Source organism: Xiphophorus couchianus, chromosome 12 (genome assembly GCF_001444195.1).
Source record: "Xiphophorus couchianus chromosome 12, X_couchianus-1.0, whole genome shotgun sequence".
Classification (NCBI taxonomy): Eukaryota; Metazoa; Chordata; class Actinopteri; order Cyprinodontiformes; family Poeciliidae; genus Xiphophorus; species Xiphophorus couchianus.
In genome coordinates, this window is record NC_040239.1 from 28,812,147 (window position 1) to 28,828,143 (window position 15,997).

Here is a 15,997-nt window from a genome sequence, read left to right on the forward strand (position 1 = left end):
TGAGGTTGCCATGATTGGCAGGCAGGAACGGTTTTATTTCAGCCCTCACCAACATGTTCTTGTCACCGCAGCCCATTACTTCCTGACGCTCTGCATATCCACGCTCTGCAGACAACCGCTTAATAGATAGCGGCAAACCTGCAAACACAAGCTCTGTTGAACTCTGCTGACTGTTAAATAAAACTGTAAAGGACACGTGACGTCGTTGTTTTTTTTATCACTCTGTAGCAAACAATTCTTCATGAATGATGAGCGTTTTTCTGCGATTTGTTGTTGAACTTTCTCAAGTACAATTCCTTGACCTTATAGGCCCGACGTTTTGGGGATCCTTCCATAAGTTTCACAGTAGCTGCGTTTTCTTTGACCCCATAGTTGCACAATTTGACATTTCACAAATAAACTTGCTTAATGGAAACACGTTAAATTAAATACAGTTCTGTAAAACTCTCTCGATGTAATTTCTCAAGATTACAGCTGCATGATGTAATCTCGAATGAACCAAAACTGGTTTTCTGTCTGGTACTTTCTCATAGTTTTAATGATGTCACACAAGGAAGCAATATGGTTTGAGGCGTTGCCTTACAATGAATCTGCAAAAATGCCTGCAGTGAATTCGTGACTCGATCGATCAGAAGCTCATAAAGCCATTACATCATGACATGGTGTTTGCTTAAAGGCCTAGTAATCTCAGTGATCTTTTAAATATGAACGGATTATGAAATGCTGTTGAATAAACTGTGATGGAAGAGGAGTGGCATATTCTTGGATTAAAAACTGCACCTGGATCAAAGACATCAATATGTTCAAATAGATCATGTGATTTCTGATTTACTGAGGGTTCGGGGGTCAGTGCTGGGCCCTAAACTGTTTTTTTACACTACATAAATGTATTTAATGTATCTATGTTGCTAGCATTTATTTTATTTGCTGATGATGTTGTATTATATCATTATGGCAATAGTGTTAAGTATCTTCTATAAGAATTAAAATGTCAAGAATGTTTGCAATAAAGTATTAGAGCCACTGAGATAATTTCACTCATAACATCGGAAAAATGCCATGTCATAAGTTATAACTATATTGTAACTTGTACGTTTTTAATCCATTGCAAGGAATTATTGACTTGACATAAGATCCCATTTTTTACTGAAAACTTACTGGAAAAAGATAATTTTATCTTCAATTGTAGTAAGACATTTGAACTAGAAACTGGATTAAAAATACTTGGTCAGATTTTGAGTTTTTGCAGTGTACAACCCTCCATGAGCTGCAAGAGCTCCTGCTGAAAAGTCCACTTTCTAATTTTCTGAGGCACAACAAAAAAAGTCACGGATGTAATGAACAAAGATGCAGATTCAACTTTCAGTCACAGAAAAAGGTTACTGATTTCCAGTTCCTTGAGAAAATATGTAAGGTAGGGTTAGGGGTAGAGCGCGTTCACCATCTTTTTTGAATAAATATGTTCAGGAATTGGTTGTCTTACTAAGGCAATCGCAGATCATTCCGGATAAAGGTTCTTAAAGCGTCTGGAAAATGGCAGCTTCATAAAAACCTTCCGACAGATACCATCCAGGATGAACGTTTTTATTGATATCTTAAAATTTAGTATACACAACATCTGCTACACCCAGAAGCATCTGCAAGCTGGACCCATGTGACCCCAGAACACACTCCCTGCCTGTCGAATCACCTGAGAGAATCTCATGCCCAGATGACTATTGACATGCATCTTCCCTCCTGCATAATACATTGAGATCTTCCATGTCTGCATGGAGCAGCGGAGAGTATTGATTAAAAATGGTCTTCCTCTGCAAATGAGCCTTTGTGGCAATATATCACAGTGACGGGACACGTTTTCATTGACTGCCACCTGAGGGCAAATGTATCTGATAGCAGTTTGAAGCTTTTGGACATTTCACCCAAAATAGCACACAGGTCAGTCCAGAAACTGTCTGGTCTGGTGACCTGTCCAGAGTTTATATCCTGTAGGAATAAAAAAAAGTATTTGGTAAAAATTGTTATATTGGAAAACATATATAGGATTAGTGCAAATTTGTGTCTTTTAAAGACTGAAATTAGAATATTTTTTACAAATAAATAATTACAAAATAACACATGTAGGAAGAAAACACACTTTTTAAAAAGCTTATTAAACCAATGCTTACAATAGGTTGTTAGATCACGGTAAAGTAGAAGTAAAGAAGTAAAGTACTTCTAGTGACAATGCTTATGTCCACCGTCAAGGACCTTCAGACAGCCCAGCAGGTTGGACTGATAAAAAATAAAAATTAGAAAAAGATAGCTGGCTTAAAAACAATAAGTTTCATTTCAACATAAATTGTATGGTTGTGGATGTCTGTCACTTTTTCTTTTTTTTTTTGCAGAAAACATAATGGTTCTTCATGTAAAGTAACTCACTGAGTGTCGAAACCAAGCCGGGTGAAATGTTTCCGGGCTGCTAGCCCCGCCCTACAATCACGTCAAACACGACAACTATCACCTGAGGCAGAGCTAGAGGAGTTAGACTGCGTTAGAAGTTGGAAGTGTCTAGAAGTGTCTGTAAGTGAATTGTTACGACTTTGAAGAAAACATGAGCACTAAGGTAAGTTTGTGTTTTCCATTTTTAGTGACACAACCCTAAACTCTGGCTACAGTTGGTTTGAGGCAGATATTTAGTTTCTTTCTGCTGCCGGTCATTAAAGTTGGTTTAATCAACGCTGTGGCGTTTTTAATTAGAGCCGGCATGGGTTTAAACAGTGACGGCTGTGTTAAAGCTTATTAACAACGCTTTTAAGTCTCAGTGTCGACGTGAAACTAGGCCGTGTTCAGAGTGGGTTTATTAGAAATGTATTTTTATGGGTAATAAAAGTTTTAACTGAGCCCTCTCGCGTGTATATGCCAGGGCTTGTCCTCTCCGTCTTTACGCAGGTGTGAAATTCAACAAGTAGACCCCTCATTCATACCCTCTCCGCTCATAGAAAACATATTTAATTTAATTTAACTTTCTTTTGTTGTTTTGGAGCGGAAGGGAGATTTTACATTTGGTATTGGCTTTAAGTGAGAAGGTGATTCTTCATGTGAAGGCACGAGGAAGCTCTGAAACAGTGTTCCTGTTTGTTGCTGTCTAAATAGTAGTTTAAAACATCTGGCTTTACAGCTCAGCTGTTTTTTTCCTTCTGACTGAAATCAGCGCGGCTCTCAGCACGTGCTTCTTTTTTTTTTTTTTTTTACAGGTAAGAGGGCGTGCGCACTTTTCTTCCAGGGATTTAGTGTCTGACGTTACGACATTCAGGGTGTGTACAGAGGCACGACTTTGCTTTATTTGGTCAAACCTGGTTGAGAGGTGCGATGCCATGGCAACTGAGTGTTTCTTTGCGAGGTTGGCTGTGATGTGTTGTGACGGCGTGGCTGAAGGAAGCGCTCTGCCTCACCTACTGGGCTGCGGCTGGCCAGTTGCCTGGTGTGAGCTAGTGTTGCATCATCGAGCTGGATCAGGAAGTGTGAAAAATATAACTTTATAAACCGATTTACTGCAGGTTGTCTTTCATTAACCTGTTTTTGTTTTTTGGGGGGGGGGTTTCTTGAATAAATGGCAAAACTCTCTATGAATGATTTCAGGTGTACAGTGTCCCAGAAAATCAGGACTTGGACAGAATTAATTTGATGGGTAGATGGATGTTTACATTACTCAGTTCTATTGATTTTAGGTCTTTTAAAGTCTTTTCCCCTCCTCATCCCATCAGATCGAATCAGGGCCAGTGGTTTTAGAATATTAAGGCTACACAGAAAGGCTGGCTGGTTTAATCAGCTGGTTCAGTTAAAGTTGTTGTTCCACAACCAGTGGAAGAAAACCTGAATAAAAACTTGAGGTAAATTTATGTTTACCTCAACTATAATTTCCATATCTTTAAAACTCATTTCAAAAGGATATTTTTCCTCTGTGGCGCAGTTTTATTCAGCCTACATCTGTCCTTTAATGACTTTATCCATATATATATACTGTATATCAGCAATGTAAATTGGCAGATAACCAGTTTAATGTTATCCATATTTAAACTCTAGAATGTCCTGTGCGTTTCTCTAAAGATTGTGGTGTTATAGTTTTGAATTCGTCTCTGGTGTGTGTGTGTGTGTGTGAGACCAGGGTTGCATATTTTCGTCTGAGGCATATCAGAGAGGATGAACTTTAAGTCCCCACACTCCTTTTCTCCTTGGAATTGTCTGATCTCAAAGTAAACAGAGGCAGAAAGACGGGTGTGGCGGGGGGAAGGATTCTGGGCTGAGCCTGGTTAATCAGGGTACAAGGTTCAACTTGTAGGGTTTTCTAGAGCCTTATTTGGGTATTCCGTTTTTAATGTGCGTCCAAAGATGAGTCGGTGCGACTGTAACATGGCTTAAAATTTGAAACAAGAATAAACCTTTTGAACATGTTGTGTTTTCCAAGGTTTTATGGGCTTCGTTAGCTGTTCTCCACTTGGTGGTAGCCTACCCACAGCATGGTGTGAAGACGGGCCGGTTTATTTCCTGCAAAAAAGACACAGAATACCTGCACAATGGCATCTGCTGCTCGAAATGTGAAGCCGGTAAGTAACAGAGGCTGAACGCTTGAACCGAGCTAAACGCTTCACCATGGTAGAAATTAATATGGACGTTGCTTATGGCTTTCAGGTCAGTACGTGCAAACCCCCTGCACAGAAACGGGCACGAAGGGAACGTGTGAGGAGTGTGACTATGGAACGTTCACGGAGCACGCCAACGGACTGAAACAATGCATCAAGTGCACGCAGTGCCCTCCAGGTAATTCTTCCTGACAGTTTGGTGCTATTGATTAAAAGGCCTGTTGAGGAAAATCAATGCCGTGCTCTGAGCATCAGCTCTGACTTAACAAGGCCTGTTTAATGCTGCTTTCAGATCAGGAAATAGTCAGGGTGTGCTCTCACACCCAGGATACGTTGTGTCGGTGCAAGCCGGGGAGGTACTGCCATCCAGATGAAGCATGTGAAATATGCAAGAAGTGTTCCAGGTGAGGAGACAAGTGGTCTCATTCATCCAGCTTTTACTCGGAAACGCTCAGTGATGCTGTTGCTAGGGTCTTTGCCATTCACTAACCTGTTTTTCTGCCTCTATGCTAGATGTAACGGTGATGAGGAGGTGGTGAAGAACTGCACATCTACCAGCAACACTGAGTGCAAGAAACTGCCAGGCATAACCAGCCCAGAAGCAGGTAGTTTTCTGTTCAAAACGTTCCCACAGATCAGCGTAGCAAACACAGCCGCTCCGCCTAGTTTCTCACCTACTAATAGTCCGACACTGTAGGGAGATTGATTCACACCAAGATGTTTCATTTCTCCTCACAGAAATGTTGTTAATGTTGTGTTTTCCTCCTACCAGATACTACTCTGACGGCAGTTCTGACTGTGTTTTTTGTGGTACTTTTTCTTGTTTTGGTCATAATTATCTTCATCCTCTGGAAGAAGAAATGGAGAACAGCAGGTAGGTTGATTAAATTAGTCTTTTATATATTCAAACCTTGGAAATAATAATATTCACATACATAAATAATAACAGTGAAACAACTCTTCTATTTTGCCATAGACTGTAAGTCTGTTGTTGACCATATAGCAGCTTGTACAGCTGGTTTATCGTAGCTCCAGGTTAATGACTGCAGCAGTCTGACCTTTCTGTGGAGCAGAACCAGGTTTCTCCATGAGTCCCTGCACTCCTGTCACGCCGCCATCTACTCACCATGTCCATCTGCTAAAGTTCTTCAGCAACTATATATGTGGAGCAAATATATATGTGTGAAGCATGGGGAGCCTTTTGTAAAAGTTGCTCTGTAAAAAAATTGGCATTATTTATTTATTTCACCTGTCAGAAAAAAATGGGTTTTCTTTTTTCAGTCATATTTTTACCATTATACATAGAGGTCAGCAAAACCTAGCTTATATTTTGACAATCCACTTGTGCTCATTGCCAAGCTAATCTGTATATTAACTCAATATTTAACTAGCAGCCTAAATATTTAGTTAGCATAGGTCCGAGCTTAATATTTTGGATGGTAATTAAATGTTTAGCTTGGAAAATAAATATATTCTTCGAAACTAAATATTTAGTTTGTGAATTAAATAGTTATTTTGGAAGTCTGACATTTATATATGTGTGTCAAAAACATGGTAAAAATATGACTTTGAAAAATGAACACATTTTTTCTCCATGGCAGGCTAAATAAATCAAGAATATTGCTGTTCATTTTTTACAGTGTAACCTTACAAATGACACCTTATAGTAAAATGCTATTTTAACTATGGCAATCATCTTTTTCATATATGAAAAGTCAGAAATGACGGCACCCCTGTGCTGTTGCATGTATGGGACTAAAGGTCCCAACCACTATGTTTGAACTGGAACTGAACAACAATAGGCCTCATTTATGTCTACATTGTTTACACAGTGAAATGGGACTTAAATAGGATGAAGTACATTTGATATAGTTGGCTACATAAAACGAGAATATTCTACATATCACACAATCTCCTGAGTCTCCTGAGGCATTTCTTCTCTAGAAAATGTCTATCAGCAGCAGCATGCCGGCGCTTCCTTGTTTCAGTGTTACACAATGGATGAATGCCCAAATGTTGCACTTGTCATTTAATTCAAAACAATAAGTGACGAGTGTAATGTTTGGATACAACCCGGCTCATAAGACGCCATGTTTATTATCCCACTGCTGCCCAGATGAATGAAGAGGACCCTGGCTAATAATATTAGTATTATATTAATAGTAATATGATTGAGGTCTGAACAGTTCCTCTTTACATTTAGTAAGAAGTGTGGATATGCTGGCCAAATCTGACTGAATAATCACTGACTTCAAACTTGTCACAGAACCTGTTTGTCCTTTAATCCCACAGTGTGTGTTTTATTATCAGAGCAGCACAGACAAGTTATTTTTCATAAATTATTAGGCATATTGCTTCCTTGGAATATAACACCCCAAGTGAAAACAGTTCTGTTTATACCTCCTAGACTGGGTGTGAGCCTCTTAAGGCTTCCTTAATACCTGGAGGAAGCATCTGTGGTATCTGAGAGTTTGGATGAGCCACACTTAGTCACACAGACATTAAGCTGGTTATACTGGACTATAATGGATGAGTGATGGTGTTTTCATGCTAACGATGTCGGTGCCATGGCAACTCACACACTTTATACTTTCTGTTTATTCAACATAGATGAACAGTAATCCCACAGAGCAAACATATGTTGGTCCTCAGCTGATCCTCTTTGAAAGATGGCTGCTGGTTTTTCTCAGAACATTTTTCCTGCTCAGGTTCCATCACTACAATAAGGCCGTTTCCTTACACTAATATCTGTTCTCTCTCCTCAGATTCCAACAGTTTCAACGAGGTGAGTCGCTTTGATTCGATCTCAAAATATTGACAAAACAATATTTCCTGAAACTGACAAATTTCAAGTGCATATTTGAATATGCTTCCCCCTCATTATCTCCAGGGTTGTATTTCAGTGAGCAAGCCTCACGGCACCAAGCCAAGCACATATGCAAACATATATAAACCTCAAGGAAAGGAGGAGACAATAAATCTGCATGAAAGCAATCCCAGCTCTGCCAGCAGCTCTCAGCACAACCTAACTGACCCCGCTGAAACGCTCCCCTGGGAAGACCCCAACAGGAGGGTGAGATTAACTGCTCCGCTTCACCTCTTCTTCACCCAGCCTTCTCGCTGCGATGTTGGGTTTCTCAGCTCTGCTTCCGCTTTCCTACAAAACAAACCTCAACTGTCTGCTTCCTAAAACCTGCCGCTTTTTTCACTTTCAGCCACTTTTGCCTAAAATACATGCATCAAATATGATTTATGTTTTAGGAATTTAACACCTCATATAATGAAGTACACACAGACAAAATTATCCAACATAAGTAGTGACTCACCTTTTTCAGTAGAAACAGATATTCTGCTGCAGGAAAAAGTCGCACCATCTGTTGGCCAAGCATAAAACAAATCAAGCAAATCAATAGAAGTCCAAATTTCAGAAATGTATATATTTTTTTGATTTATCCATATTGTTTTTTGTTTGTTTTGGGGTTTTTTGTTTTTTTTTGCTCAGGGAGCCTTTGTTTGAGAGAGGCTAGACAGGAAAGGAGGTAATTGGTTCATTGTGGCACAAGTAATCTGACTTTAGTTTCATGTGCTCACAGCGTACAAATATGAAATATAAATGTATAAACTTTACAGAAAATTAAAGGAGAAGATGGCTTATTAACCTCTGGTAAATAGTTATATTCATAACATATCTAAAATAACTATCTTGGTTAAAAAAACATAGTTTTAGGGTTCCTGAGCTTTAGCTGGTAAAATAGTGACCAACCTTTTTTGTTGCCATTTAATTTTCCATTAGTCAGCCTTTGATCCATTTCTTGTAAAAACCTTTGAGAGTGTTTCTGAAGCAGGAAGGAAACATGTTCAGTCCCTTCCAAATGTCCGCTGCCCTGTTTGTCCTGGTACCGCCTTCTAGCAGTGGACAGCAGGGACAGATGGGTTAAACATGAGGGGTAATGTTTGGTATGTTAATGAACACATCACTTATTGCAGGGCTGTTGATGTTGTTGACCTCCCCTTTTCCTTTCTTATTTAACATTCTTAATGTTTTGCCTGATGAAATAACGGTTTAACTAACTAAATCAACCTATTGGGACAAATCCATATGAAGTATCTGCAAAAGATTTAGTCGTTTAAGCTATGGCTCCACATGGACTTAGCATCCTTGGAGACCAGAAACAAATCTTTTTTCTTTTAAAGATTTTTTTGTTGTTAGTGGCCTTTATTCAACAGTAATCTGACAGGAAGGGGGCAAAGATATGCAGCAAAAGAACCGAGGACAGAAACTCAGAACAACTGCATCAAGGTATACGGGACGCCCACTCTAGCCACTGCGTCACGCAACAATCATTTATGAAGCAGATGGATTAAAAAAAACATTTTGCAATGCGAATTGTCTTTTTTTTTTTCTTTTCTTTTTAGACAATGTTGACTCTTCATCTCTCTCTAGCCAACACGTGCCTCACTCACAATAACAAACATGATACCTTTCTGTGTTGTTCTGTGGCAGTGTTACAGCGCCACTGATTGGCTTGGCATACCTACTACACCATTTCCTGTGATGCTGCATCCTGTTGAAACACATATTTTGTCAGAATCATTTCCATGAATACACCGTGCTAGTCTCTGTGTGGACAGAGCTTTACAGTCTAGGCAGTTTCTTCATCGGTATGGCCTACAGTCATGTTAAGATAGTAATAAATGAATAACATTTTGCAGCCCTAATCTGTGCTGTTTCCATCTTGTTCATTTACTGTAGTGAGCATTTTCATAAATCTGTTCCAACTAAGGTCAGTTATCTAGATCCCCTCATTCCACTACTGTAGCTCACAGCCGGAGCTCCAGCTGGCTTGTGCTGCGGCGCTCTGTTATTAACCTCGGAGTCTGACTTGTTCTTTTTTTCAAGCAGACCTCACAGGACACTGTTACTTATTAATGATAGAATATCAAATCTGGTCTCTCACATAAATAAAAACCTATGTTTTTAATAAATCAGTTTGGTACATTAACCTGTTTCTCTGTGTGTTTTAGGAAGAAGAGCCATTCCCCACCCTCATTCCTAAGAATGGTAAAAAAAAAAATCTATTCTTTTCATGTTTACATATATTCACACCCCTATAACTTGTCACATATTATGTTGCAATCAAAAATGCAATATTGCTTATTGGGATTTTTTGAAGTTAGAACAACACAAATTATTGTTTCAAGTGGAGGACGAAAACAATCTCAGAAAACGGTATCTTGCATGTATGCAGCTTCCTTTACTCAGATATAATAAATAATCTTTCAAATGAAAAGATACTAGCTTTTGTTAAATCTTTCTGGTTCATTATCACTGTCAAATACAGCTTAATACTGCAAAATAGCAATTGGATGTTGTTCAAACTCTTAACTGCTAGATGATAGCAAAGTGCTTCTAGTGTGATCCTTGGAATGTGCAGAAAATGCATCAACAGGCTCTTTGGCTGCATTATGACAAAGAAGCATTTGGAAACGAAACAAAACAGGGATTTTCTTTCTGCCTTATAATACAATGTTGGCCTCTCGCATAGTACCCCTTTAATAGATATTTGTGGTTAACACACAACAAAATGAGGTTAAAGTTCAACCAGTATGAGTACTTTTTCAAAGCTCTGTAATTCGACACTGACCGTCAGGTGTTTGAAGCATCGTCTCCTTTGTTTCCAGGTGTTGAATCTCTCGTGGCGTGCTTTGAGTTCTTTGAAGAGCTCAACGTGGACTTCCACAACCGGTTCTTCCGTAAGCTCAGCATAGAAGATAACGAGATCCGAAGCAAAGATCATCTTTCTCACGAAGACCGGATCCATTATCTGCTGTCTTACTGGGTGGAGAAGAAGGGGAAAGAAGCCAGTCTAAACCACCTGCTGAGAGCTTTACTGGACCTCAACCAAAGACGAACAGCAGAGACAGTCATGGAGAAATCTATTCAGAAAGGTTTCTATGAACTTGAGAGTTTGTCTGTGGGAGATAATTAAAGGAGGAATATTAAGTGTTTTTTATTTTATATGTTACTGTGAGTTGTGAAAATGATGTGAATACCAAAAATGTCTTCTAAGAAATTTGACTTTGCATCAAAGCCAACCAAAGTCAAACCTGATGCCTTGAAACTGGCGTCCGTCTCTTTAAGAAGCTCCTGTAATCTCCGTCTTCAGAATATTGTCTCTGATTCCGTCTACAGCTGCTGTTAGGAGCTCAGCAGAGTGCAATACCACCAGATGTTGCTAATCGCTGCTGCCACTAGTCTGGTGGAGCCGTACTCTGCCTGGAAATTATCTGTAGGAACTTCTGTTTCTCTGGTAGTTGTTTTTTATATCTTTATATTTATGTTGCTCATTTGATTGAGACTCCAGACCAAACAGAATGTTGTCTTCAGGGTGGTCAATGTTACTTTTTTTTATTTCTCATGTACATGTTTTTTATATTACGTGGTGAATGAGGATTCAAAGTGATCCCTGATCATTTACTGAAATGTGTGATCTCATGTATTTATGCACTGAAAACAGGTTTAATTTATTATAACGTCCTTTTTCGTCCCAGTATTAAATGTTTTCCCAATCATGAGGTGCTTTTGATAGGCTTGGATTTAATGTCGTTTTTTAGATCAAATTTATTATCCTCTGGGGCTCTTAATAGTAGCAAAACATTATAGAAGAGAAATTCTGATTTTGTTCTGTTTAACATTTGATTGGAGTTTGCTGAAGCTTACTGTACATATTTTTCATCGACATTTTCTATGAAGTGATGTTATGTTGGTCAGCTGGTTCTGATCGGATGTATCTGCTTCAGTCCATTGTTTGAATTTTTTACGTGCACGTTTCAGTTCTGGTAACTTTCTGTTCATCTGTGGTTCAACTCATCCTGATATGAAGATGAAAGAAATCAAAAACACCTGTCCTCTGTCATATTCTGCATTCACACCACACCTGTTTAGGCTACTTTAATCCAACTCTTGTTTGTTTACCTAGACCAAAAAAGTGACGTCTGCTTCTTATTAATTTACAAAAGTATGAGTTCCACTGGCAGATATTTTAGTGCACTTGAAATAAGATAAAGCATCACAGGAATGTGATGCTTGTTTTACTACAACTTGTTTTAAGTCAGTATATATTTTATAATTTTTATATATTTAGGCAAAAAAGCAATAGTTCCACTGGCAGAGTATTTCACTTACAAGATATTTTTCCTGTTCCAAGTGAATTAATCTACCAGTTGACCTACTACTTTTTTAATCAATATCTTTGGAATTATTGACTTAAATCAAGCTCTTACACCTTGCTGGAAAGATACTTGTGATGTTTTGTCCATTTAAGTGTACTAAGATATTTGCACCAGAAACTAAGCACTAAGACTTTGCGTTTTTATAAGTGCAGTAATGATTTTAGATTCTGTCATTAGATTAGGGTATTTGTTCTTTGTTGTCATATTTCATCCCATGAAAAAGAGCCATCCTTTACATACAGCATATTTTCATCTTTAAATCTTAAAGATAAAATGGTGGGTTATTTAAAATGACACCAAATTTTATATAGAGGCAGTCATGTTGCAGTCCTAGCTCTAAACGAGTTTTATTTTGCTGGCTAGCGAGGAAAAATGGCTCTTCAGGTTGTAAAGGTTTCAGACCCCGTTAGTCCTTTTGGTAAATTCATGGACACTGAACAGAATCATAAGCGACGCTGTGGCCACATGCAGAGCATTTCCTCGTCATGTGACCTTTAGATTACCCTCCACAGCTGCACGTGCGTCGCAGAGTTCGGCATTGTCCGGCAGCAGGCAGCGACTCAGCAGGTGGACATGTAGGGACCCGCAGAGCTTTTTCTGTAGAAAAACTTCTCAAACTATGACTAGAAGCTATTGCGGCCCTTTTGTCTGTAGGGAGGGCCTGGCGTCAACCTGCTTTAATCCGTCATAAATGCTACATCCGTGTATTAATCCGGCCTCGCGAGCTGCTCCGACTCGGTTTCACCCGCCAATAGCGTCGGCAGCCCGCCGCCTCATTTTGCCCTTCATTCTTTATTCAGCGAGCTGCTGTTCATTTACTCTGAAGACAAGTGTCTTTTTCTAACATTACCATAATGAATGCTGATGGGCTCGCCGTGCCCGTCGTTTCAGAGAGCAGCCCTACGGTGCGCACTCCCGGTCTTTAATAGAGGTGTCACACTATCCTTCTGTTAAATGACGCCTCCGCTGTAACAAATCAGCCTTCTGACTCTCATTCATCAAACTAATGTTGTCTGAGAATATTATTAAGCGTTCCGTCGCGGCTGTCCGCCGTAGCAGCCAAATTACCGCTCAAGAAAGGTGATTTGGTTCGCTTGTAATAAGGGCGTAGCGCGTGGCTGCTCAGGGCCCACATTATACTTCATTACATCAAATATAAATGTGCTTGACATTGAATATTCAGGATGTACATTGCTGTGGCGGAGTCACGCTGATGCCATAAGCAGTTCTTTTCAGTTAAAAAAAAAAAAAAAAAATCTCTTTATTCCAAGTTTTGCATGGAACTCATCAAGAAAGCTATTTTCTTGTGTTTATTCCAAAAATAGTGATATTCCAAGTAGAACAACTTTGCTATTTTCCTTGGTGGGAGTGTTTTTGGTGGATTCCTCTGGATCACGTTTTTCTTCTTTTTCAGTGTTTAAGCTGCCTACAATAAAGGCGTCATGGAAGAAATCATAGAAGAAACCTTTGTATTTACACAATATCAATATGAAAATGAATTAGAAACAAAGCATGAAATAAATCTGCCATACATCTAATTTAAAAAAAAACAAACTAGAATGAATTTTTGTGTCCACCCCCGCCACTGTTAGAACAATGGTTCAGTCCAGAGTGCAGGCTGAGCAACAGCAGCGCTGCCTGTGGCTCTGCTGCACAAATAGCAAAGCCCTCCAGTAAGTAAATACTGAAAGCAAAAGACATGTTACACATTTTATTTACTATCACTGCTCAATAGGGTGAAACACATTAACAATAAAAATCAGACTCCAGTTTGTTATTTCATTACTTTGGCTGAATCATGATAAAACTGCCTCATTATGCCTTAAAATCAGAATTAGCTAAATTGGCTTCATTGCCACAGACTGGCGTTTCTCAACGGGGCCGGTACCGCCCCCTGTGGGGCGTTCAGAGGACGGCAGGGGGCGCTGGCGGTAATTTTTTACTTAAGGGCGGCGTTTGCTCGAAGTTTACACCTTAAATGCCAGAGGTGTGACCAAGTCACTGTGTTGCAAGTCTCAAGTCTCTGTCCTCAAGTCCGAGTCAAGTCTCAAGTAAAGACAGGCAAAAGTCGAGTCAAGTCTCAAGTCAGGAACCTTTAATTTCAAGTCATTTCGAGTCGTTTTTATTTTAATTTTTTTTTATAATTTGCAATTATACATAAAATTCAAATAATAGACCATTTGTTCGTTTTAAAATATGTATTTATCTCAAATGATAGAACATGTGTAGCTGAACACAAAGTATAAAAAACATTTTTAAATTGGACCACTTTATTGCCCAGTTCTGTTAAACTTGATATTCAATAAAAAAAGAGGAAAATGCTGACATTTCCACAGCACAATACAAAGAACCATAACAGCAGATTTTTCCTCTTTTCTCTAACCTGTCAAAACAATATATTGTCAATATAATTTCCCAACGTAGATGTCTTCAAATACACCAACCATCCTTAGATGATACTAGACCCGGCTCATCATCATGATGGGACAGAGAGACTCTGTTCCCTGTGTTCAGGTCCAGAATCTGCTTTCTGTTCCGGAGCCCCGCTCACTATCCACCGGCTTCCTGAGCTAACACGGTGCACATTATTTGTGGAGGCATTTGAAGGACCGGATTTATGGTAAATCATCACCAATTTAACCCGGAGTACACATGCTAACACGAAGTTAGCTAAAGTCAACTATCTTACAGCAAAAGAAAAGCGCCACCTACCGATCTTTGTGAAGCTTCAAATGCCGGACAAAGTTGGACGTCGTGGCATCTCCATCCGATATTCTCTTCTTGCATGTTTTACAAGTTGCAGTTCGTTTTTTAGTCGAAAGTTCATAACCTACGTAGCCAAAAGAAATTACTCGCGGAAGCATATTCGAGCGGTTATTTCGTATTTCGTTCCCTGAGCTCTGCAGCTTAGCCGCGTTTTTTTTAAACGTCCAAATCCTGTTAATTTGATTGGTTGTGCTGCAGCTACGTACACATACATACATAAGGAGAGAGGAAAACCATAGTGACGGTCTGCGCATATTGATACGGAGTGAGTGAAATTAATTAATGACGCCACTTTATAAATAATGTGTTTTAAATTTTAAGACTGAGTAAAAAATATCAAGTCTTTTCAAGTAAACAACTTCAAGTCGAGTCAAGTCCCAAGTCAATGGCATGAAAGTCAAAGTCAAGTCCGAGTCTTTGAGCATTTTTTCAAGTCAAGTCTCAAGTCGTGATTTTAACGACTCGAGTCTGACTCGAGTCCAAGTCATGTGACTCGAGTCCCCACCTCTGTTAAATGCACAACAACACCAGTTTAGACTTTGAGCAACTTGCTAAAACTGTATTGTGTAACATTAAAACATGCAGCTGTATCGATGGCAGCTCTCCGTCTCTTCAGTGTTTTTGTTAGCTTCCCGTCAGCTCCGCTCTCCTGCTACTGGCAGCTTCACCGCATCCGTTCAGCGTCACACCGGCTGATGACGTTGCTGTGGTTCACTTTCTGATTTTCAAATATTTCATGTTTTATTGAGGATTTGTGTAGACATGTTTTTTACAGTGCTGCGATCATGTCAAAGCAGCAACTTCTATTAAAACGTGTTTTATTGTCCGCCTGGATGAAAGGACAACAGAATATCGCTCTTATAAACATGAAATTACTAAAATCACAACACCCTCACTGTATATCCCTCAGAAAAATGAACCCATTTAAATCTTTTTTTTTTTTTTAATCCTTCCATGGGTGATACCACGATAGAGAACGTTCATTTTATAGAGTTTACATCGGTGCTGTAAGTGATCCAGTATGAAACGGTAGTACTACAGCACTTTTGAATTTCAGTCATCAGAATGGAGGTCTTGTGCGCTATTCGGTTCCCCTGCGAAAATCTGTTCCCCCTGTGTCGGGAGCGCGCATTACAGCCGGAGAGGCGGATCTGACCATTTTCACGGCGCTTCTGATCGATTTCTCGGTAAAAACAACTCAGTTAATCATGTCAAGCTTGTAACATTTAGTTTAATCGGCAGCTATTGTTTACAAAATTGTAAAAATAATTAAATAAACGAGGTCTTTTTACGCTGTTTTGTGTTATTTTAAACGCCAAGAGAATCGGTCTTTTTCTAACTTTTGTCACTTACGCCTGACAGAAATAAAAGTCAGTCAA

At 39.2% G+C, this 15,997-nt stretch overlaps 1 protein-coding gene across 2 annotated transcripts; it reads left to right on the forward strand.

The window, feature by feature from the left end:
• The first annotated feature begins 2,467 nt into the window (after positions 1-2,467).
• On the forward strand, positions 2,468-11,522 carry LOC114154314 (tumor necrosis factor receptor superfamily member 10B-like). Of its 2 annotated transcripts, XM_028033303.1 has the most exons (11): positions 2,517-2,602; positions 3,234-3,293; positions 4,445-4,583; positions 4,669-4,797; positions 4,912-5,023; positions 5,133-5,224; positions 5,392-5,493; positions 7,385-7,404; positions 7,510-7,692; positions 9,645-9,681; positions 10,302-11,522. In XM_028033303.1, exons 1-11 carry the CDS (start codon positions 2,591-2,593, stop codon positions 10,607-10,609), a joined length of 1,194 nt encoding a protein of 397 aa, XP_027889104.1. In that variant the 5' UTR covers positions 2,517-2,590; the 3' UTR covers positions 10,610-11,522. The 2 variants fall into 2 exon arrangements, with proteins under 2 accessions (XP_027889105.1, XP_027889104.1); XM_028033304.1 differs by lacking the exon at positions 3,234-3,293 and having other exon boundaries at positions 2,468-2,602.
• The last annotated feature ends 4,475 nt before the right edge of the window (positions 11,523-15,997 follow it).